The 23,623-nt window shown below is 45.3% G+C and overlaps 3 protein-coding genes and 1 pseudogene across 7 annotated transcripts; 1 reads left to right on the top strand and 3 right to left on the bottom strand.

Annotated features, from left to right (window-relative positions):
- The first annotated feature begins 1,624 nt into the window (after window positions 1-1,624).
- LOC103644168 (GNAT transcription factor) lies at window positions 1,625-2,537 on the top strand. The gene has a single exon (XM_008667361.4). It carries the CDS (start codon window positions 1,797-1,799, stop codon window positions 2,349-2,351), a length of 555 nt encoding a protein of 184 aa, XP_008665583.1. The 5' UTR covers window positions 1,625-1,796; the 3' UTR covers window positions 2,352-2,537.
- LOC542220 (glutamic dehydrogenase 1) lies at window positions 2,379-8,770 on the bottom strand. Of its 4 annotated transcripts, none has more exons than NM_001111831.2 (10): window positions 5,835-5,926; window positions 5,609-5,761; window positions 5,251-5,364; window positions 4,347-4,568; window positions 4,164-4,238; window positions 3,782-3,898; window positions 3,302-3,552; window positions 3,088-3,163; window positions 2,923-3,009; window positions 2,379-2,820 (listed from the first exon to the last, which is right to left on the bottom strand). In NM_001111831.2, exons 2-10 carry the CDS (start codon window positions 5,714-5,716, stop codon window positions 2,635-2,637), a joined length of 1,236 nt encoding a protein of 411 aa, NP_001105301.2. In that variant the 5' UTR covers window positions 5,717-5,761; window positions 5,835-5,926; the 3' UTR covers window positions 2,379-2,634. The 4 variants fall into 4 exon arrangements, with proteins under 4 accessions (NP_001105301.2, XP_008648541.1, NP_001241710.1 ...); XM_008650319.3 differs by lacking the exon at window positions 5,835-5,926 and adding an exon at window positions 8,401-8,770 and having other exon boundaries at window positions 2,385-2,820; window positions 5,609-5,749; NM_001254781.1 differs by lacking the exon at window positions 5,835-5,926 and adding an exon at window positions 8,401-8,641 and having other exon boundaries at window positions 2,385-2,820.
- A 2,668-nt stretch (window positions 8,771-11,438) lies between these two features.
- LOC103644169 (uncharacterized) lies at window positions 11,439-14,709 on the bottom strand. Its single transcript, XM_008667362.3, has 7 exons — window positions 14,241-14,709; window positions 13,775-14,168; window positions 13,541-13,686; window positions 13,092-13,192; window positions 12,581-13,001; window positions 12,428-12,486; window positions 11,439-12,270 (listed from the first exon to the last, which is right to left on the bottom strand). Exons 1-3 carry the CDS (start codon window positions 14,298-14,300, stop codon window positions 13,571-13,573), a joined length of 570 nt encoding a protein of 189 aa, XP_008665584.1. The 5' UTR covers window positions 14,301-14,709; the 3' UTR covers window positions 11,439-12,270; window positions 12,428-12,486; window positions 12,581-13,001; window positions 13,092-13,192; window positions 13,541-13,570.
- A 551-nt stretch (window positions 14,710-15,260) lies between these two features.
- LOC109943809 (protein kinase pseudogene) lies at window positions 15,261-17,587 on the bottom strand (annotated as a pseudogene). The gene is made up of 5 exons (NR_160802.1): window positions 17,126-17,587; window positions 16,999-17,039; window positions 16,189-16,324; window positions 15,556-16,115; window positions 15,261-15,331 (listed from the first exon to the last, which is right to left on the bottom strand). The product of NR_160802.1 is annotated as a protein kinase pseudogene (transcript).
- Window positions 17,588-23,623: the final 6,036 nt, after the last annotated feature.

The following is a 23,623-nucleotide window of genomic DNA, read 5'->3' on the forward strand; positions in this document are numbered from 1 at the left end:
CGAAGAGTTTGAGTCTGAGTCCTCTGGTGCACCGGACAGGTACTGTTCACTGTCCGGTGGCACACCGGACAGTCCGGTGCGCCAGACCAGGGGTGCCCTCGGTTGCCCCTTTGCTCCTTTGTTGAATCCAAAACTTGGTCTTTTTATTGGCTAAGTGTGAACCTTTTACACCTGTATATACTATACACTTGGGCAAACAAATTAGTCCAAAGATTTGTGTTGGGCAATTCAACCACCAAAATTATATAGGGACTAGGTGTAAGCCTAATTCCCTTTCACATATTAGGCCCGTCCCATATTTGTCAATTATAGAATAAATACGGGTTTAATCCGGAAAAAAACGGGATCCCGCAAAAATGGACGGAATAAGTCCTCTCCCGTTTCCATATTTTTCCGTAAATACGGAAATGGTCGGGTCAAAAGTGGAAAACGGTACGGATCGGGACATGATTTTTTCCGTCCGTTTTCAACCCTAGCGAGCAGCATGGAGCGGCGCCATCCAGTGGCCAACGTCGGTGATCTACCAGCAGCGAGTGTGTTTGAGGAAGATGCACACCACGTGTTTGACAAATTTCTTAACCGCCACATCGTGCACAGAACTTTGCTCCTATTTCCATTTTTTACTATTTGCTAATTCGCGGCTAGTAGTTAATGGTGCCATCTAATTAGTAGTTATTGCTTAGTAAAATTATTAATTCCTTCATTTTAATGTTGTTTAGTCCAAGTGAAATATAAGAGGAACAGTAAATGATATATGAGTTTATATATTATCGATTCCTTCATTTTTCTGTGTTACGCAAATAATTTATAATTCAAATAATATGATTCTTAAACAATGGAGTATATAAAGTCTGTTAATACTGTAGCTATAGAGGGCTGATTTTAGGGGAAATTGTTGAAGACTGAGAAGATATAGAGGACGTAATCTTTTAGAGTGTACTGTAAAGGACAAAGAATATTTCTTTAGAGGATGGAATTTAGAAGATGTTGCTGGAGACAGTCTTACGAAGAACGCATTCTGCCGGTGGGAGCCGTACGCGTCGACGGAGCCCCTCGCGTTCCTGCGCGACATCGTGCTGGCCCGCGCGCACTGGGGCAAGTGCGTCGCGACGGCAGCCGTGCGGCGCGCGCACGGGGACGTGGAGCTGGAGGGCGAGTGGAGGCGCTGGCGGTGGACGTGGCCAACCGGGCGTTGCAGTTGCAGCGCGTGGCGGAGAAGGTCGGGTTCCCCTGCGCCAGGCAATGATTCTCTGACCATCCATCTTGCTCGGCAATCTGGTCGTTATCAACCCAACACGTCACTTTGTTGTTAATCCAGATAAATCGAGTGTTAGTTAGATCCGTTCAAACGTCTGATTAAATTCGGATCAAGCTAATATCGGGTCGTGAATCATTTGACACAGCCGTTGAGTCGGGTTGTCCCGTGCGTCCCCATTGGACACGGTCGCGTCCCCATTGGACACGGTCGGGTCAGGTTATTTTCGAGTGTGGTTTAGATTTTAGTCAAAAGTTACTGTTCATATTCGGGTCGTAGATTGTTATGGGTTAAAAACTATGTTCTATATTCACCTATCAAATTAGTCTGGTGGACGGTGTGTAGTGCTGGTGTGGGTCTTATTACACACTTGCGTTGCGTGATTGTGTGCCCCACTGCCACTTTAATTTGATTAGTGTGGCTGACAGCGTCAAAGCAGGGACAGGACGCAAAGCTTCCACTGGTGACTGCGCACCACCACGACACCACCAAGCAAAAGAAAAGGCAAAAGCAACGCGTCGGATGGGAGGGAGGCTCAGAGATGGAGCAAGAAGCGCCTGCCCGACCGGGGTCCGTTCCCGCGGTCACGCTCCGTCGTTTCGAGCTCGGCGACGTCGACGCGATGCTGGAGTGGGCGTCGGACCCCGAGGTGACGGCGTTCATGGCGTGGGACGCCTGCACGTCCCGGGACGCCCTCCTGGCGTTCCTGCGCGACGCGGTGCTGCCGCACCCGTGGTTCCGCGCCGTCTGCCTCGGCGGCGGCGGACACTGCCGCCCCGTGGGCGCGGTGTCCGTGACGCCCACCGACGACGCCTGCCGCGCCGAGCTCCGCGTCGTGCTGGCGCGCGCGCACCGGGGGAAGGGTGTGGCCACAGCGGCGGCGAGGCGCGCGGTCTCCGCGGCGTTCGGCGACCTCCCGGGCGTGGAGCGCGTCGAGGCGCTCGTGGACGTCGACCACAACGCGGCGGCGCGGCGGGTGCTCGAGAAGGCCGGGTTCCAGCGCGAGGCCGTGCTGCGGAGCTACCGCGTGGTGAAGGGGAGGCTCAGGGACGTGGCTGTCTACAGCTTCATCTCTACCGACCCTGTCGTTGAGTGATCAGGATTCGAAAATGACCCAAAGTCGTGCACGAAAACCAGATGGCATTGGCATTGGCATTGCTGCTTGCAGACAGCATCTCAGCTATGGGTTACAGTTACAGACTTATTATAACTCTCCTTCCGCTATTTTATCTCCAAGAAGACGCACTTCTTGGAATTATTAACTGAGCCCGTTTTTCTCGGATCTCCGTTGATCTCGACAATAATTAACCAAAGAAAAACAAGGGCCCAAGACCAAGAGGATACAACAGGGAGGGGCACACGGACGACACGGAGGGAGGTCATGCTTCCCATCCCCTGAGGACGGTGGCGCGCGCGACGCGGTTGACGCCAAGCGTGAAGGCGCCCATGCGGAGGTCGCAGCTGTGGCTCCGGCACATCTGCTTCACGTCCCCGAAGGCGCGCGTCATGTACGTCCGCAGCTCCGCGTTTACCTTCTCTTCGTCCCACATGAACCCCTGGATGTTCTGAACAGACGAAAGCACGTGTGGTGTCCACGGGTTAAATTCACAGTGCTATGTAGTCCGTAAGGAAGCACGGCTCACAGTGGGCAAGAGCGAGCTACTGACTTGTACCCACTCGAAGTAGCTCACTGTGACGCCACCAGAGTTGGCCAGTATGTCGGGGAGGATGAGGACGCCTTTCTTTGACAGGATCTGGGGATGGAACGGGATACAGAGGGGATCAGAAAACATTGCAGAAAGCAGTCGGTTTGTTTTGAGCTACGGGCTTGCCTCGTCTGCCTCTGGATCTGTGGGGTGATTGGCAGCCTCGATGATGTACTTTGCCTTTATGTCGTTAGCATTATCCCTGTCAAAAACAAAAAAAGTGCGGACGAATAGTTTAATCAGGCCTCGAGCTGCAGGCACAACTAAGATATAATAATAACTGAAAAGAATCGACTTCGTAGGCGTAGGGTGAAAACGACTTCAATGAGAAGAAATCTACTTGTTTATGACTCCCCCAAGCGCTGCTGGGATGAGGACGTCGCACTCTTCAGTGAGCAACGAGTCTGGAGCGATGGCGTCTCCCCCCTTGAAGCCCTTGATCCCCTTGTTCTCCGCCGAGTGCTTCACTAGCTGCACGATGTCGAGGCCATCGACGTTTTTGACGGCGCCTGTGACGTCACTGATAGCAATCACCTTGCCACCGGCTTCACTTATCAGCTGAGCTGCCCAGGAACCAACGTTACCGAATCCCTGCAAAGGGTTCAAAAAGCAAAGCCACCTATCACTCAAGAGGTAGCCTATGCAGATGAAATGTTTAGCTGTGACTGCTTTCCGATAATAAACTGTCAAGGTAGACCTAATCATGAATTGCTCTCATGATCGGAGCCGGAAGGCGCATATCATGCAATCGACGGGGTCTGAAAGCTTCTCGGATGTGGATCTTTTAAAAGTAATAAGGCCTAACCTACACACCATCTACCTGTATGACGAAACGCTGGCCTGCAATGCCTTTGCCATGCTCTGCAAGCAAAGCTTCAGTAGCAAACAGAACTCCCCTTCCAGTAGCGGCGTCTCTTCCCAATGATCCTCCGAGGTCCTGTGTATTGAGCAAGATAACGAGGAGGTAAGCCAGAATCCCATGAGACTGAGAGCCAAATCCTTTTTGTTGCTATCCAAATTTATGCCTCGTAAACAAATAAAAAATCTTGCTCTAGCCTAGATAAACTCCAACGGGTTGTGCTTGATAAAATCCCTAATTTGGCCACCTTTTATAAATCTTCAGAGCATTTTACAACTTTGATCTCAAAACATCGTTTTCAGTACACATACATGTTGAAAATGCAGTATAGATAGTTGCTTACCACAGGCTTTCCTGTCACAACAGCAGGTGAGTAACCATGGAACTTTGAGTATTCGTCAAGTATCCATGCCATTGTCTGCATCCATAAAGCAAACAAAATAGGCCATATTAGAATAAACATATATTTATTGATAACTAATTCTCATGAAAGTCCTTCATGAAATGATACATAAAGGAAAATAACCTGTGAGTTGGTGCCCATATCTGGAGCTGGAACGTCAGTATGGATGCCAATCAAGTCATGGATTTTCTGAGTAAAAACTCGGGTAAGCCTCTCAAGCTCAGAGATGCTCAGGTCTCCAGGGCTACATCCAATTCCACCTTTGGCTCCTCCATATGGTATGTTAGCTACTGCTGTTTTCCAAGTCATCAATTGTGCCAAGGCATTAACTTCATCAGGATCAACCTGGGTTGTCAAAGGATTTCAAACATCAGGACCAGATTTTTCACCAACGGATTTCAATGAGTCTTAAATGAAGAGGAAAATTAATTTGAAGGAAATGGATAGAATCATAGTGTGGCCCATATAACTCGGATATCATGAGTCCCTAAGTAGATACTGGAGATCCAAATTCAGCAATACGTGGGAATCCTAAAAACTAAGAATTTATGCTTAAGGACCATTTCAATATACTTATACTTGGTCTCAAGAAACAATCCAATACACTTTTATTTATTTATTTATCATTTCTTCAAGGAAATACCTCAAAACTAATATGATCCACTGAAATATGTTGTGTATGGCAGATTTATGGTTAAAGAAATAGAGCCAAAATGCAACCCATATAGCTCAGATACTGTTTTGTTGTTCCCAGTTTTCAATATACTTATTATACTTGGTCTCAAGAAACAATTTTATATGCTTTTGTATTTCATTTCTTCAGGGAGATATCTCAAAACTAACATAATCCACTGAGATACGCTGCCTATGGGCTATGGCAGCTTCCTGAAAAACTAGAATTTATACTCAAGGATTGTTTGAAGCCTTTATGCTTAAGGACCATTTTCATGTCGGCAAAGGTGTGGAAAGAATCAAATGCTGACTAGCGTTACAGATAACAAAAGAATGGAGCAACATATTTGCTTACCTCATGGTGGTATCTGATTCCACCCTTCATAGGTCCCCTAGCATTATCATGTTGAACCCTAAATCCAACATAGGATGCCAAAGTTCCATCATCTTTTGGGATTGTGCATTCAACCTGCAACCACAAACTGCTTGTTACTCAAAAGTTGAACATACTGTTTCGGATAGGGGGGAAAGCCCAGATGAACCTTATAAAATACTGATCCTGGTTAAGTAAATGTCTTTGTGTGTGTGTGTGTGTGGGGGGGGGGGGGGGGGGGGGGGGGTCATCATCATCAGGAAGACAGGAACCCCCCTGAGCAAGTGAAACAGCGGGAAACAGTTTACCAGATCTAAAAGAACTGTAGTGGATTTATCACCTTGATCTCCCTGAATGGAATGAGCAAGCTCTTCTCCAGCTTGGAGTCGAGGCCCAGCAGCTTAGCTGCCTGCTTGAAGTTCCTGCTGGTTGCTGCCAATGCATTCATCCTGTTCAACGAAATCTCCCTTCAGAAGCACACCTGAAATGTTATCTGGAAGCTCAACGGAATGAGCAAGAACCCAAAAAGCCTAAATACAAGAGCTAGAAGCATAAACAAATCAAACCTGTTCAAGAAAACCAAGGATATATTTTTTCTATCCTCCCAAGGAACAAAAAAAACTATAGTTACTGAGGAGAGTCTGCCCAAGCTCTGGAGGAGTTCAAGGTTAGCAGGTCTACTATATATAGCCGCTTGGTGAGGTTTGGTTTGGTCAAGAAACTACAGGCAGGCTGCTGGATGATAATAGTGACAAATCGCGGTTACTTAACTATAGCACAACTTTATTTATTTTATATATACAGTATACGGGTGATTGGGAACTAAAGTCACTGTTCTCGTTCTTTTCTGCTAGAATAATCTGCTGTCAAGCTATGTGAATTCAGGGATCTGGTCATGAATTCATGATTCAGATAGTCCGAAAGAGGTCAGGCCCTCACTGCTTCTTTTCGTATAAAAGCACCCAGCATTTCAGCCGTAAAACAAGTAAAAATGGGTGTTCAAGAAAGTCTCTCTCCACTCCAGCAATAGAAATATGCCCAACCGATTAGATCTACAAATTGTACTAGGCCTGGTGACATAGGTCTGTACTGATTGTACAGCCAGTGTCACATGCTGAGTATTCAATTGCTGATTTTCAGCCCGCGAAGAGATCACATAAGGAGATTTTCTTTTAAGTAGTAAAGAAAATAACTGAGGTTGCCTTTTTTTTAAATTGAACTCAGATGTGTCAATTTCTGTTTACAAAGGAGAGGGGTTAGGTACAAGAGACCTAAAGCAACTGTACAGGCAGAGCAAAGAGAAACACTGAAACAGCCACAAAACAAAAGTTACTACGGTTGCCATAGTATAGCGAAAAAAGTTTGACTATAAATGATACTGGTAACATTATCTGTGGAGATTCAGAAATGCCACCGAGGATATGCAGTCTTGAAAAGGCACATGGCTGACTCAGCAATGACAAGCCATGGACTTATTTAGGCCTTACGTGTTGCATTTGTTAGTACAATATACTAAATAAATCACAAGTTTGTCATGGATTGGTGGAAGGTTGCCTTTGCCCCCCAAAATCAAGGATTATGTTCAGAATTCAGACAATGCATTGCACTTGACATGTCTGTGCTGTGCAGCATGTGTAGCATATATGCCATTATAGGCCAAATGATGTGCTGGAAAGATCACATGCCCTGAGTTAAGCAGGGCAGGCTCATTTTTTTTTCAAATAAACAGACCTATATATTTGCATAAAAGATAAAATATACCTGTTAGAGTAGTGTATGTGAGCTTGCCCCCCATAGTTAGGATAAGATCGTAAGAACAAATCAAGAAAAGAAGATATGCTCTCCCAACCCGATAGACGAGAGCGTATTCCGAAAGAACAAATCAAGAAAAGAAGATATGCTCTGTCCTAGACCCTTGCTCTCAAGAGTAAAGACGAAATGGAGTGGCCTGGCAGCCAAAATTCAAGCCTCTAACTTTAGGGTGTGTGTATTATAAAAAAATCGGCTAGGGATGAAATGACTGCCCTCTCGGTATTATTATATTAAGAAGAGACAAAAACAATAGTTCTGGCCGAGAAAATTATCGAACTCTGGCCCTTTATTATTAACGAGTCGTGCCAACCATCTACTCTGCAATGGCCCAATCAGAAGGTGGTGTATAAAACATCGTAAACCGAGAGCGGATGAGACACAACAAGGGAATTTATTTAATACAGTCAGAAAATTCGTCCACGAGAGAAATCAAACCTAGGATTTGGAGATGCTAGCGGGGCCGTGTATTACAATACCATTTTAGTTTTGTCTGTTTGTTTGGCTTTAATCCGTACCGGCTTGTATTGTTTATACAGTATTTTTGTCTCTATGGATTGTAACTGCAGCAGTCTAAACAGCCGGTTTTAATCCGAAGCTCTCGTAAGGTGAATTTTCAGAGATAATCTGCCGAATCTTCTAATTCCCACTGAAAGCTAGGAGGGCACTGTCTATACATGATGAATTAAAGTGTTCAGACGCAAAGCATGATCCTGCAGGGTGCAGGCGTCTGAAGAATAAGACAAGTTGATGATTTACACGATTTCATTCGAAGTGATATAGCATACGACTGGTGACATGTGAAGCCAATGGAACATGATACGTGTGTATGTGTGTGTATTTGCTGGACGAAGGGGGAGAGAGAGAGAGAGAGAGAGAGAGAGAGAGAAGGCGACCCATAATAATTTGAGATTCTGCCACAAACCAAACAGGTGAGGTCAGCCAAGCCAAGCACTGTTCTCTAGAATTAGCAACAGATTCAATTTTTGAAGAGAACGGAGCGACGCACGTTGATCGCATGGTGTACCAATCATGTAAAGAAGAATAAACTCCCGTGCTAAAAAAAATTTAGAACCGGAGGCAACCCCAGCAGCAAGTTTCGGTTGACCTAACTAGTTGCGCCAGCCAACAAGGTAGGGGGGGCGTTGTCGATCGCTGCAACTGTAGCAATAAATAAACTAAGACCGCAAGAAGAAACTTTGAGGCTCTCGTCGTCAGATCATCAATCTTCGCACCGGTTTCGCCGAACTGCTGAATCAGGCAAAACACGGACGACGGCGGCGAGAACGAGCGCGGAGAACGGGCGCAGGCGGAGAGCCTTACAGTTATTACAGTCGGCGGCTAGCAGCGCGGAGACCGGAGCAGCGACGCGGGCGAGGAGTTCCACCGCCGGGTAGTGTGCGGTGCGTCGTCCGTGCGTGCCGTCGGAGCGGGGGGGTTGCGCGGGGTTTTATAGGAGACACTCGTGCGATGCATGGAGAATGGGGGGGAAATACTCTGTGACTGTGCCCCAGGCGGCGAGGAGGATAGAGTGTGTGGGGGGAGGAGTTGGGAACTGGTGCTGGGTGGGGGGTTTCTCCGGCCGGCGTGGGGAGGAGAGGGAGAGGTAATTGGGCGATGACGCCAGGGCCGACGGTGCTTGCAATTGGCAGAATTGGATCCGCCTGGGATTCCAATTCCAACTGCTTTGGGGTTGGGTTGGGTTGGGTTCGGTGCGTGCGTGTATCTCATTCCATTTCCATCCCGTGTTTTCTTTTTCTCTGATCTGATGAATGACGGCAAGAAAGAGCGGGGGAGCTTTGGCACCTTCGCCGTCGTCGTCGATGATCTGACGGTTGGGTTTCACCCGTTTCTCCGGCTTTTTCTGACGGAAAAGGGCATGCCACTGCCATGGAGTGGAGAGGAGTACGTCCAGCAGGTCCAGCCTCGTCGTGATGACGGCATGACGCGGCATTCCAACCCTTATTATTTAGCACTGTATACGGAGAGATGCCAATAGTTACCCGAAACTCGAATAATCAATAGATTTTATCCGATATAAAGATGGATACGAGAAGTTTTCTATACTGGGTATACCTGCGGTATATTAATGGGTAAAACATCTACTCTATATAAAAGCGATATAAAAGCGCTGCGGGGTTTTATTTACAAGTTCAGTCGTGTTCCTGGAATTGATGATTGGAATGTCTCCTAAGTCCTGATAAGTGTGATCAACGTGGGACGTACACCGTCGTCGTTATCCCCATGGAAGAATCGTACAGCGTTCCAAAATCCCAGCCAAAATGCGTGCACGGTCACGATGGGAACATATATCCTGCATAGGAATGGCAACGGGGAAATCCCCGTCGGGTTTTGGCTCCCCGTACCCCGTCTCCGCGACAAAAAAAATTCTCCCGCGGGAATTCCCACGAACTCTTGCGGGGGCTTTTCTTCCCCATCCCCGTTCCCCACGGGGATAAATCCCCATCGGGGATCCCCGTCTCCGCTTAAATTATAATTATGACACACTTTCTTTGTTATTAATACAAAACATTATCACTTATATACATTGTCAGATGTTAGAACTCATTATGTGTACATCAAAATAACAAATTTATACAATGAGTTATCTCTTAACAATATAATTATTTATGTTTATTATTATATATTACATGAAAACATCATCATATATAAGTTTAACGGGTCCCCGCGGGGAACGGGGATGGAGAATGTTTCCTTATCCCGTCCCCGTTTACCCATCGGGGGAGGATTTTTCCTCGTTTACATTCCTATGGGGGGAGAACCTTCCTCATCCTCATCCCCTAATGGAGGAATTCCCCGCGGGGAATCGTGGATCGGGGCCCATTGCCATCTCTAATCCTGCATCATCCGCGGTTGCCAAAACAAAGCTCAAACACACACACAAACGGGGAACCACGTCATGAATATGATGCGATCTGCATGCAAGTTGGCCGCTTTAGAATTTACGTGCTCCTCTCTCCTTCCCATGTCATTCCCATTTTTAAAAAAAGTAAGTTCGTTCTAGCTTTCTTAACCGATAATTTCTCCGTTTCGTTTTAGTTGTCGCTAGATAGTGCAAAATTGAACTATTCAGCGACAACTAAAAACAAACGGAGGGAGTATAAGGTAGTCGATCTGATCAATTTTTATACTATAATAAAAGAATATAATATTTATGTTATTGGGAAAATATCGTTAGATTAATTATTAGCTGTACTTTTATCGTAAATATCTGTTTGATGTTACAGATACCTACAATACTCTGTATGTTTTTTTTATCAGACCTGATACACGTCTTAAACCTCCAAAACAAAACCAAAACAAAACAGAAAAGTTTGAACAGACATACAATTTGAAAGACGGGAGGAGTACGAGATTCTCTCTCGTGATTAGGTAGAGATTACTCTACCTAGTACATTCTTAATTCTTTACTAGGTGAGTGCCCGTGCGTTGCAACGGAACCGTATAATAACACAATAACCAAAGAATGAGATAGAGATTTGCCTGTTTCCATTATACGAGTGTACTGAATATACATGTAAATGAAACAATTCCTGAACTAATGGACCAAAAACTGGAACATGTATCCAGTCCAAGAATTGTACACCACCAATCAAGTAATCCCTTCCCAACTCATCAGTCACAACCTCCAACCTAGGGCCTAATGAATCAATATGTATCATAGTGCAAAATGAACAAGAATTTGGCTCACTGTCTTGTACAGGGCATGGCGATTCTGTATCTTCTCTAATGCACAGGGCATGGCGTTTGTCACATATCTCCAAAATCTGTATCGCAATTGTATGATCAGTGCTAGTTATGTGCCCGTGCGTTGCAACGGCATATAAAATATTCGATAATATTAGTGCTCTTATGTTTATTTATCTTTGTGTTCAATGGTACATCCAGAGAAGCATAAAAAGAAAAGGCTGGATCATGATCCAACATACTAAGATACTTGTTTTTACATTTACACATGATTGCACATTAGTCATGGCCTGATTGTACCTTACACAAATATACAAATGTTATATTCATCAACAATTATTTGTACCAGATACTGCATCACATAAATTCACATATCATATGAAACCCAAAGTGAACTACCTTATAAATAAAATTTATATTACTAATGTCTGAATAATTTTAACTAAAAATTCTACACGATATTAGTATAAACCAATTAGCAATTCGTAAGATTAAGATTTATGTGACTTTACCAAAAGTCCAACGGAGAGGACCTAAAAAAGTGAGTCATAGGATTTCCAAAAAAAAGTTCAGTAAAAAAGATAGTGTACTACGATGGAATAGAAGAGCCCCTACACTATTACATGTACATAGCACATTCACAAAAAATAATGGATGCACGGACAATGGCATTCAATTGTTTTAATGGGCTTATTATACTACAGAGAAAATGAATACTACATGTAGGCCATTATTATAAACAATAACCACAACAGAAGTTGCTCAGACAAAAGACATACTACCAAATTATCACTGTGTTAACGCATAGACATACTACCTCATAGGAAATAATATGAACAGTAGACCTCTTTGCAGTTCAAAGTGCTAATTTGCATTTGCAAATTATCACTGTGTTAACGCATGCCAACGGTAGAAAGGTGTTTTATAGTGGTAGAGATTTACATCAAACAATACTACTCAACTCTCGTATCTTAAATGACACATGTTCAGTTCAAAGGTGCTAGATGTAAACATGGGAAACCAGAACGTAGTGAAACCAGGTCAGCCTTACAAGGCTATATATTTTATTTATTCACCAATTGAAAAAAAAAGAACTGCATTTAAGATGAACATATAGTTGCAAGACATTGACATGGGGTGGATAAACGGTCACTGAATCTAGGACCCTAATAATTGACAAAGTTTCACTATAGAATTACAAAAGAACGTGGGCTTTGGAGTCAATAGATGGGGCATTCTTCTTACTATTAGTTTCAATAATCATTGCTTGCTGTCTACGAAGCAGTACGAAAGTATACAACAAAATAAAAAATGGCTAAATGCAAAAATCGTGTTACTGCAAACTGAATATAGGATTGGAAAACTTTCGAGAAAAAAATATAGGATTGGAAAACTCAACTGGGCGATTTTGAATCGGGGAAGATGCGACCAGGACGATTTTGAATCGGGGAAGATGCGACAGGTGAGCAGCCAAGAGATTCTTATCTGCTTTGAGGAGACAGATGGCATAAACAGGACTCAAACAAATAAATATAAATGACATATAACAGTTGAGATGAAAAGCTTTAGAAAGGAAACAGTGAAATTATGCATCCATTCTGCAACAATCAATAGATCAAATAAAAGGCGCCCATTAACTTACTGGAGTTTGAACTGTCCGTTTGGTGACTGCATAGGATAAGAACTGTATGGGTGTGAACCCTGACAAAAAAACAAGGACATTTTAGTTCATTACTATATCAACCATGCATTAGCACAATAAGAACATGCTCTCATGTAAAATGAGGTACATTACCGGTGGCATTGGTGCCTGCTGTTATGGTGTACCTTGTGCATACATTGCTGCATATGGTGGTGGTGTCCCATAAGGAGGCATCATCTATCTAGTTGAATAATCAAATGTTAGATGACTGATTATCTTCAGAGTTACAATGGTTGCATTACGGCTCAGTGGTCCCTTTCACCAGGTCATGGGGTAATACCCTGGCCCTGTACAAAAAAATCCCCTCATTGATCCGCACCGCTGCAGGTGTTACAGCTCGACGATGCAGCCGCCTTGCATCATCGATCTGAACTCGATCCTCTCTGCCGATGATATGCAGCACCTGCAGCGGTGCGGATGCTCGCAGTGAAGAACTGTGTCGCGTGGTCGAACACGAGCTGCTTGCCGCCATCGATGAACCTAGTCGCCATCCTCCCCCTAGGCCATGCACCCCCTGCATCAACAGTGAGCATGTAAATCCTGAAGGAGGCAGAAGAGAAGGGATTGTAGCCTTTGGTGGGTCATCCCTAGGCCAAATCCAGACCATTCCTTCCTGCTCAAAGCATGGCAATGACTGGATGTGCACGTTGAGCATATTTGTTGATGGCATTTTTTCACATTTCCCATCAGTAGAGTACTCCCAACCTGAAGAACATACCATTATAAATCATAGACGTTCATTATGCATCATCCTTGCTTTTCTGTGATAAACGACATCACAAGAGAGCAATAAGAATGTCAAAACAACAACAACAAATGCCTTCCTTTATCAGAACATCTTTCAGCTAATTTTGAGGTTGTAGAACTAAATGTGCTGGAACCAATACATCGAACTTTAAGAGAGAGAGAGAGAAAAGTTGTGCTTTATAAGCATGACTATTTATTTGTCACTATTAATTCAGACAGGGTAAACAAACAAGTAGGCGCACTTCTGAAAACAAGATACAGTAACCCCGAGAATCTCTGAACTAATTCAGACAGTAGGAGACTTACCATGGTAAGGGCACTGGATCCTACCCTCGTTCACTGAACCAAGATGCAGCGGGCAAGCCCTGTGAGCACATGTGTTCTGAACACACCCAGGCCTTCCGTCTTTTCCACGGAATATCTAAAATTGCGATACAGGTAATCTCTAAAATCTGAGAGAGGGCACAGATTTTAGAGATTACGGACTGCAGGAGAAAATCGGATTTGGAAATTGTTAAGCAGAGAACGGAATCAGCTCACCTGTGGTACGGCCACTGGCATACAGAGAGAGCACGGTCTGGATGGCGACGTACATAGCGGGGGTGTTGAAGGTCTCGAACATGATCTGGGTCATCTTCTCCCTGTTAGCCTTGGGGTTCAGGGGCGCCTCGGTGAGGAGGACGGGGTGCTCCTCGGGAGCCACGCGGAGCTCGTTGTAGAAGGTGTGATGCCAGATCTTCTCCATGTCGTCCCAGTTGCTGACGATCCCGTGCTCGATGGGGTACTTGAGGGTCAGGATACCCCTCTTGGACTGCGCCTCGTCACCGACGTAGGCGTCCTTCTGCCCCATCCCGACCATGACACCAGTGTGGCGCGGGCGCCCCACGATGCTGGGGAAGACGGCCCTCGGGGCGTCGTCGCCAGCGAACCCAGCCTGCCGAGGTTGGTGCTGTTGTTAGGGCCCCAGCAGCCACCGAGAACAGATGTGACCAAACCGGTGGCTCACCTTGACCATGCCAGTTCCGTTGTCGCAGACGAGGGGCTGGATATCCTCGGCATCGGCCATTTTCTACCTACATCAGAGCTCGCCCGATGTCGCGTTTGTTAAAACAAGCAGAAAGTATCCATGAGTTGCTCTACAGAATCTGTTCTAAAAGGCATCAATTGAAGCTATTCTCTGTTTCTATTTTGCTCCCAGCATAAGACAATAATAAAAAAACATGGCATTGACCACCAAACCACAGATCGGGCCATTTCGTTAACGAAAGCAAGTGAAAAATGCTTCCTGATCAAAGGCAAGTATTTGTTTTTGCATACTTATGGTCAGGTCAAATAATTAGCTTACCGCTTGTCTCATGGTTCGAGGAAAGCCATCAAGGATGAACCCCAATTCACCCTTTTCTTCTCCCTCTTCCAGGCGTCTTGACAGCAGATTTATGATGATCTCATCAGACACCAGTTTTCCTTTTGATTCATTGAACTATGTGTACAACCCTTCTCCATTTCAGTAACGGACATATTTCTTAACCGAAGGAAGGTTCTAAATTTTCAAGGACTTTTTTTTGTCGATGGCTGCTATGGAGATGATTAATGGGGCTGTGAAAGGATGTTTCTTGGTGCATAATCAGCATGCACCGACTTTTCGTAAAAAAAATAAAAAGTTATAGATAAATGAGAACAACCTCTGAAAAAAAAATACTACAATGAACAAAAATGAGAACAAAGATACAAATCTCACCATCTAAATTTTTCTACAATGCATTTCTGACCAAACAAAGCTCAAATATACATTGATTCCTAAAAGGAAAATCAGAATTCTTCTAGTTCCAGACTATGGGGTAGGACTCTACCTAGCAAGAAGAGACAGTGCAAGTGCAAAAGTACCAGTATCATGTACAATGCTGCTTAGTTTAGCCTATTACATAGAGGCATGCAAGTGCAAGATCAACAATGTCTGTATTAGTATGTTTCTCAATAGCTCAAATGCTCAATATGACATAAGTCAAGAAGTATTCAGGGCAAGGCAAACCTTCTTATCTGAGAGTATCTTTGGTTGCTTGCAAAAGTCTAGTGTATTTGGAAGGTCCATATACATCCCTTTGAAGAACATGCAAATATAGGATAGAAAGCTTGGTTAGAAACAATATTTATCCACACTGAATAATCAGTTATCTTCTAACTCAGTTTAACTTACCATTTCTGCTTGTAGCCTAGGATAGCCAATTCATTGAAAATACATCCAGGGACCAGGGGTGCATGGCGCACATCCGAGGATCAAAATAGGGATTGCAATTTCTAAAGTGGGGGGGGGATCATTTTACCTGTGCCCTACTGTTGTCGCTGGCTGCTTCTGCCCACCTGCACGGTGCCCCCTGTTGGCCGTTGACGTGCAGCACCCGGTGGCCAGTGCTTCACGCCGGCAGCCTCCACCGAAACAGACAAAGATAGTTCGCAGAGAACAGGCATTAGAACAGACAACATGCATCAGAACGGACAACAGGCAAGGCATTAGACAGAGCACTCCCAACAGGCAAGGCATCAGAACAGACAAAGTATTAGAACAGACAAGGCATTAGAACAGACAAGGCATTAGAACCGTGCACCATCCTCGAATGTGGACGCCTACGATACAAACATAAGGAGGAGTAGAGATAGGATGACAACTAAGCGATTATGCTTCAGATTTGCATAACAAATTTATGGCTCAAATATATTTCTCAAACACACAGTATATGTGTATAATCTAGACAAAGGGACCTAGAAGTTACCTTGATCTAAAGGGAACCTTTGACATTATCCACAACTTCAGGACCATCAATGTGTCACAGTAGCGTACATGAGTTTTGAATCCAATGGCCTTCTTAAGTAACCTGCTAGATACCTATCCCAGAAAAAAATAAGGTGAGGTAACTGGTAAATTTTAGAACAATTTGGTAAGTACAGGATTCGCCAACCTGTGGTACAGCATGCACAAAACGGGAGGTACGATGAACCACAAGCAAATGAAAAAAAAACCTTACTTCCACCCTGCAAAAGCATGTATAGTTTTGATTCATAGTGAAGCTGTGGATGTCGTGATGTGACTGATTCCTAATAACAAGTTATATACGCACAAAACATATGGTGAGCAAGCAGTCCAGAATTCCTAATAGCAACTATGGCAAACAATATCGACCATCTAGCAATTAAGAAGTTGCACTGGATATATCTGTGCCAAAAATATTGTTTGATATGCCACTGTTGATATTACAGCCTTGGAGCAACATTCATCATCAGCTAACACACTAATTCAAATTAGCATATATAGACGAAAAATAGCTCCAAAGAAGCTAATCCCAACTTAAAGAATAGTCCAATCAGTACAAACAAGAGATTAGTTTCTAATGACTGCTTTTCAGCATCGAGGAGTGCTACAGGTTCATTGACTCAAATTTGTAAACCTGTCTCCGGAATAGAATTGTTTGGTACAAATGATTCGTTTTACAAGGATGAAGCTTATTACAGGATCCAAATGGTCCCACTGTTGACAACTCTGTCGCAAGAGGCATAGACACATGTGGATAACATCATTTCTGTGCAGGGACGTTTGTGCTGTAATTGCCGAGCTCGTAATATGCAATAATGCTTGCAAGGTGAGTAGCAAGCGATTAGGCTAACTATAGATTTCAGTAACTCCAATTAAAGTTAACTCCCAACACAGAACTGCTCACCAAAACATGCATAGTGTGGACACTAAAACCATGCGGAAGTTGTTAGTGGTATACCAGTTTGACAGCCACCTCCTCGCCATTCTGCACGTTCACGGCTACACACAAATCAAACAAGCACAGTCAGAAGCACGAACACAACGAAGCACACCCGAAAAAAAGGACCCGTCATCACAGGACGTACCGAGGTAAAGTTTCCCGAATGATCCACTCCTGATCTTCTTCCCGAGCTTGAACTTGCCCCCGACTACGTGATCCATCCTGGCAGCCAATCGCGCGCTCTACACTTACAACCACCAGCAGCTCCCCCACCGACAGAGCTCGCTTGCTTCCCCTACCTGGCACGCTGGCACCCTCAGATCCCAGCCAAGCACATCAAAAAGCTGTAGCACTCCTCGATGTCGGAGCAGAGGGGAGGACGGCGCGATGGGGCGGATCCTCGGCCACTTTCCATCGACGGCTTGGCTCCCATGGCATGTGATGGGGAAGGGTAAGGGAGGAGGCTGTTCCGTGCGGGCGCCATCGCGAGCGGGGGGAGCGGACGGATGGCAGCAATCTCGAGCAGAGGGAGAAGCGGATCCGACGCAGAGGGGTAGGAGATCCTCGGATCCATGGGTGAGGGCTCGGCCGCCTTCCATCGACGGGGCTGGGTTGTGGCGGAGAGGGGCGAGGACCACCGGGATGTGCGAGCGAGGGGAGGACAGAGGCGTAGCGTCTATGGTATGGACATGTATTGCGGTGGCAGGGCGGAGGGGGGCAGGTAGGGGCGTCGGACGGAGGCGGGGCGACGAGGGTACCTGTCGCGGTGGGGGAGGCGGGCGGAGGCCTCGCGAGCGTGGTGGAGAGGGGCGAGGACCACCGCGAGAGCGTGCCGAGACCGGGCGAGCGGGCGGGATCCATGCGCGGTGGAGGCGTGCATCGTGGGCGAGATCCGCGGGTGTGTTCCATGCGCGGACACGGGGAGGTGGAGCACAGGCGGAGGGAGAGACGGTGTGGGGAGAAGGGCGGGAGATCCGCGGCACCTTCCATCGGCGGCGAGACCTTCCATCCGCGTGGCACAGTCATCCGCGTGGCACAGGCAGAACCGTGCACCACTCAATTGTGAACGTCTACACTATGCTCTTAAGTAGTAGAGATGCTGCGTCACATCCCTTCAAAACACACAAAGAGGCCGGGAGAGAAAGTTGGTTCTCCGCGCATCAACCTGCACAAAAACTTGCGAGTGCGTTGACCTCATTGTTTAGCGAGACGGCTTCTTCGCTAAGCGCAGATTATTCGGCGCACTCTGGATGTCCACTAGGACAACACTCGCGCGCGAGAGAAAGAAAGCTCAAAGCTCCCCGGCGCGGCGCCTCCTTTCGGTTACGTTACGGTCTAGTAGCAATACTATTTTACAGAAGGAAAAAGAACAGAAGCCCATCTCGAGCTGCAATGCCAATCAGGCGGCCATGGTGCGGTGCGGAGCAGCGCTGCACAGGGCCCTGGACGCGGCGAAAGTGAACTGGGGGAGGGACGAACTGGGACTGGGACTGCCCTGGCAAGAGAATGGCCGGCCCTTCGAGACTCCAAATTACAAAGCCACATACTTGCTGATGGAGAAGATGAGACATGAATGAGAGCCAAAGCCAACCAACAACCAATAAACAGAGCCAAACAATCCATGGACAGAGAAAAAAAAGTGGAGGGATCAGAGGCACGCGTGCGTTTAGAAGTGATAGCCGCATGTTGTGCTTCTCCCCTGCTCTGCAACGCCGCACCCAAAAAGAAAAGTTTGGGGGTGACGAAGGGTTGGTTTCCGGTCAATGCTACGGCCTACGGGTGAAAATCAAATGCAGACCTGTGAATCGTATTTGTATTACCAATTCAGTCGTCCCGGCTTGCTTCGGAATAGTAAAAACAGTAAAAAAAACATTGTTTGGCTTAGCATATGACTTCAGCTCTCTAAATGATACTCCCTACGTCCCAAAAATGCAATTCATTTTATATTAATCTTACATATTTATTAAATCATATACGAATGTAGTTTGCACACGTATATCTATATTCATTATCATTTGAATGAACGTAGACAGAAAAAGTGAGCTAGAAAAAAACTATATTTTACGACAGATGGAGTATATTTTTAGGGTGAATGTTCCTTTATGTTCTTGTTTTCAAGAACCCGCATTTAGGTGGCCCAACTCCACCGTTTCTCTCTCATCCCACTCACTTGGTCATCTATCTCGGACCCGTTTGAAAGGGAAATAGGGTCAAACATTTTCCTATAAAAATTTTGGTGGTTGAATTGTCCAACACAAATAATTGGACTAACTAGTTTACTCTAGATTATGAGTTCTACAGGTGCCCAAGGTTCACAACAAACCAATACAAGTCAAAAGAAAGGGTTCAAAACAAAGGGACAAACCAACAAAGTATACCGAAGGCAGTCCTGGTCTGGCGCACCCACCGGACAGTGTCCGGTGCACCAGGGAGATCGACTCTGAATTCGCCAGCTTCGGGAATTTAGGAGGCCGCTCCGCTATAATTCACCGGACTGTCCGGTGTGCCAGCGGAGCAATGGCTACTTCGCGCCAACGGTCGTCTGCAGAGGACATTAAATGCGCTACAGTGCGCGCCTGCGCACGCAGAAGTCAGAGCAGGCACAGAAGGCGCACCAGACAGTCTACAGGACCTGTCCGGTGCACCACTGGACTGTCCGGTGGCCCCAATTGTCAGAGCTCCAACGATCGGGATCCAACGGCCTAGTGACGTGGCTGGCACACCGGACAGTGTCCGGTGCGCCATACGACAGAAGCCTTCACCAACAGCCATATTGGTGGTTGGGGCTATAAATACCCCCCAACCACCACTCTTCAAGTAATCCAAGCATTCACTACATCTCATTCAATACAAGAGCAATACACAACACTCCAAGACACAAATCAAAGCCTCTGATCGAATCAAAGTCCCCAATTCAACTCTAGTTTTTAGGACTTGTGAGGAGATCGACTTGTGTTCTTTTGTTGCTCTTGTTGCTTGGTTGGCTTTCTTCATTCTCTCATTCTTACTCTCAAAACCTTGTAAGCGAAGCAAGAGACACCAATTGTGTGGTGGTCCTTGTGGGGTCTAAGTGACCCGGGAAATCAAGGAAGGAAGCTCACTCGGTCTAAGTGACCGTTGGAGAGAGGGAAAGTGTTGAAAGAGACCCGGTCTTTGTGACCACCTCAACGGGGAGTAGGTTTGCAAGAACCGAACCTCGGTAAAACAAATCACTGTGTCATCCATTCTTATTTGCTTGTGATTTGTTTTCACCCTCTCTTTCGGACTCGTTTATATTTCTAACGCTAACCCCGGCTTGTAGTTGTGCTTAAGTTTATAATTTTCAGATTCCGCCTATTCACCCCCTCTTTCTAGGTGACTTTCAATTGGTATCAAAGTCTGGTGCTTCATTAGAGCCTAACCGCTCGAAGTGATGTTGGGAGAACACGCCAAGAAGGAGATGGTGACCGGCGAGAAGCCCGCTACAAGCCATGGGAAGGCTCCATCGAGAGAGTCCCGCAACAAGAAGGAGGACTCACCTCCTCACAAGTCGCATCGGAGTGGCGAAAAGAAAAAGAAGATGAAGAAGGTGGTCTACTACGAGACCGACTCTTCGTCGCCATCCACCTTCGGCTCCGACGCGCCGTCCGTAACTTCTAAGTGCCATGAGCGCAAGAAGTTTAGTAAGATTCCCCTACGCTACCCTCGTATTTCAAAACGTACTCCTTTACTTTCCGTCCCATTAGGCAAACCACCTATGTTTGATGGTGAAGATTATAATATGTGGAGTTATAAAATGAGGCACCATCTAACATCACTCCACACTAGCATTTGGGATGTTGTTGAGATTGGAGTACAGGTACCTTCACCGGGGGATGAAGACTAAGACTCGGACGAAGTTGCCCAAATCCGGCACTTCAACTCCCAAGCTACCACTATACTCCTCGCCTCTCTAAGTCGAGAGGAGTATAACAAGGTGCAAGGGTTGAAGAGCGCCAAAGAGATTTGGGACGTGCTCAAGACCGCGCACGAAGGAGACGAGGTGACCAAGATCACCAAGAGGGAAACGATCGAGGGGGAGCTCGGTCGCTTCATGCTCAACCAAGGAGAAGACCCACAAGCCATGTACAACCGGCTAAAAACCTTGGTGAACCAAGTGCGCAACCTCGAGAGCACCAAGTGGGATGACCATGAGATGGTCAAGGTTATTCTTAGATCACTCGTATTTCTTAACCCTACTCAAGTTCAATTGATTCGTGGTGATCCGAGATATAAACTAATGTCTCCCGAGGAAGTGATAGGCAAATTTGTGAGCTTTGAATTGATGATCAAAGGCTCCAAGAAGATCATCGAGCAAGGCGCATCCTCCTCCGTACCCGAGGCACAACCCGTTGCATTCAAGGAAACGGAGGAGAAGAAAGAAGACTCTACACCGAGTAGAGTCCCCATCGATGCCTCCAAGCTCGACAATGAGGAGATGGCACTCATCATCAAGAGCTTCCGCCAAATCCTCAAGCAAAGGAAGAGGAAAGATCACAAGCCCCGTTCTAAGAAGGTTTGCTACAAATGTGGTAAGCTCAGTCATTTTATCGCTAAATGTCCATTGTCTAGTGATAGTGACAGGGAAAACGACAAGAGGGGAAGGAGGAAGGAAAAGAAGAAGTATTACAAGAAGAAGGGCGGCGATGCCCATGTTTGCCGGGAGTGGGACTCCAACGAGAGCTCCACCGACTCCTCCAACGACGAGGACGCCGCCAACATCGCCGTCAACAAGGGACTTCTCTTCCCCAACGTCGGTCACAAGTGTCTTATGGCGAAGGATGACAAGAAGAAGAAGGTAAAATCAAGATCCTCCACTAAGTATGCCACTTCTAGTGATTAGGAAAACTCTCGTGATGATGAGGACAACTTGCTTACTCTTTTTGCCAATCTTAACATGCAACAAAAAGAGAAATTAAATGAATTGATTAGTGCCATTCATGAGAAGGATGAACTCTTAGATAGCCAAGAGGACTTCCTTATCAAAGAAAACAAAAGGCATGTTAAGACAAAAAATGCTTATGCTCAGGAGATAGAGAAAAACGAAAAATTAACTAGTGAGCTAAGTACTTGCAATGACACTGTCTCCAACCTTAGAATTGAGAATGCCAATTTGATTGCTAAGGTTGAGAAGTCAAATATTTGTGATGATTCAATTGTCAATCTTAGAAATGATAATGCTAGTTTAAATGCTAAGATTGATCAATTGAATGCCTCTCTTGCTAGCCTTAGGAATGAGAATGAAAAATTAATTGTTAAGGCTAAGGAACTAGATGTTTGCAATATTTCCATTTCCAATCTTAGAGATGAGAATGATATTTTGCATGCTAAGATTGTTGAGTTAAATACTTGCAAACCCTCTACATCTACCATTGAGCATGTTACCATTTGCACTAGATGTAGAGATATTAATGTTGATGCTATTCATGATCAAATTGCCATAATTAAACAACAAAATGATCATATAGCAAAATTAGATGCTAAAATTGCCGAGCATGAATTAGAAAATGAAAAATTTAAATTTGCTCGTAATATGCTCTATAGTGGGAGACGCCTTGGCATTAAGGATGACATTGGCTTCCAACAGGGAGACAATGTCAAGCTTAATGCCCCTCCTAAAAGATTGTCTAACTTTGTTAAGGGCAAAGCTCCCATGGTTCAGGATAACGAGGGTTACATTTTGTACCCTGCCGGCTATCCCGAACACAAAATTAGGAGAATTCATTCTAGGAAGTCTCACTCTGGATTTCATCATGCTTTTATGTATAAGAGTGAGACATCTAGTTCTAGGCAATCCACTCATGTTAAATTGCTTAAGAAGAAAACTCCTATTGCATCAAATGAACCTAATATTTCATTTAAGACTTTTGATGCTTCCTATGTGCTTACTAACAAATCAGGCAAGGTAGTTGCCAAATATGTTGGGGGCAAACACAAGAGCTCCAAGACTTGTGTTTGGGTACCCAAAGTTCTTGTATCTAATGTCAAAGGACCAAAATTGTTTAGGTACCTAAAACCAAGAACTAAATTTGTTTTGTAGGTTTATGCATCCGGGGGCTCAAGTTGGATCATCGACAGCGGGTGCACAAACCACATGACTGGGGAGAAAAGAATGTTCTCCTCCTACGAGAAAAACCAAGATCCCCAACGAACTATCACATTCGGGGATGGAAATCAAGGTTTGGTCAAAGGATTGGGTAAAATTGCTATATCACCTGACCATTCTATTTCCAATGTTTTTTTGTAGATTCTTTAGACTATAACTTGCTTTCTGTTTCTCAATTATGCAAAATGGGTTACAATTGTCTTTTTACGGATACAGGTGTTACTGTCTTTAGAAGAAGTGATGATTCAGTAGCTTTTAAAGGAGTATTAGAGGGTCAGCTATACTTAGTTGATTTCAATAGAGCTGAACTCGATACTTGCTTAATTGTTAAGACTAACATGGGTTGGCTCTAGCACCGCCGACTAGCCCATGTTGGGATGAAGAATCTCCACAAGCTTCTAAAGGGAGAGCACATTTTGAGACTAACAAATGTTCATTTTGAGAAAGATAGGATTTGTAGTGCATGCCAAGTAGAGAAGCAAGTTGGTGTTCATCATCCACACTAGAACATCATGACAA

Source organism: Zea mays, chromosome 1, assembly GCF_902167145.1.
Source record: "Zea mays cultivar B73 chromosome 1, Zm-B73-REFERENCE-NAM-5.0, whole genome shotgun sequence".
In the NCBI taxonomy this organism is placed as follows: Eukaryota; Viridiplantae; Streptophyta; class Magnoliopsida; order Poales; family Poaceae; genus Zea; species Zea mays.

What these genes read in the sequence shown, in the direction of transcription:
- LOC103644168 (XM_008667361.4), top strand. Translation starts at nt 1,797, where the DNA reads ATGGAGCAAGAAGCGCCTGCCCGACCGGGGTCCGTTCCCGCGGTCACG.
- LOC542220 (NM_001111831.2), bottom strand. Translation starts at nt 5,716, where the DNA reads ATGAATGCATTGGCAGCAACCAGCAGGAACTTCAAGCAGGCAGCTAAG. An exon ending in GCCAGCGTTTCGTCATACAG is followed by an intron (nt 3,553 to 3,781) that starts GTAGATGGTGTG and finishes AACCCTTTGCAG; the next exon opens with GGATTCGGTAACGTTGGTTC. An exon ending in GCTACTTCGAGTGGGTACAA is followed by an intron (nt 2,821 to 2,922) that starts GTCAGTAGCTCG and finishes TCGTCTGTTCAG; the next exon opens with AACATCCAGGGGTTCATGTG.
- LOC103644169 (XM_008667362.3), bottom strand. Translation starts at nt 14,300, where the DNA reads ATGGCCGATGCCGAGGATATCCAGCCCCTCGTCTGCGACAACGGAACT. An exon ending in ACGGAACTGGCATGGTCAAG is followed by an intron (nt 14,169 to 14,240) that starts GTGAGCCACCGG and finishes CAACCTCGGCAG; the next exon opens with GCTGGGTTCGCTGGCGACGA. An exon ending in TGCCAGTGGCCGTACCACAG is followed by an intron (nt 13,687 to 13,774) that starts GTGAGCTGATTC and finishes GCCCTCTCTCAG; the next exon opens with ATTTTAGAGATTACCTGTAT.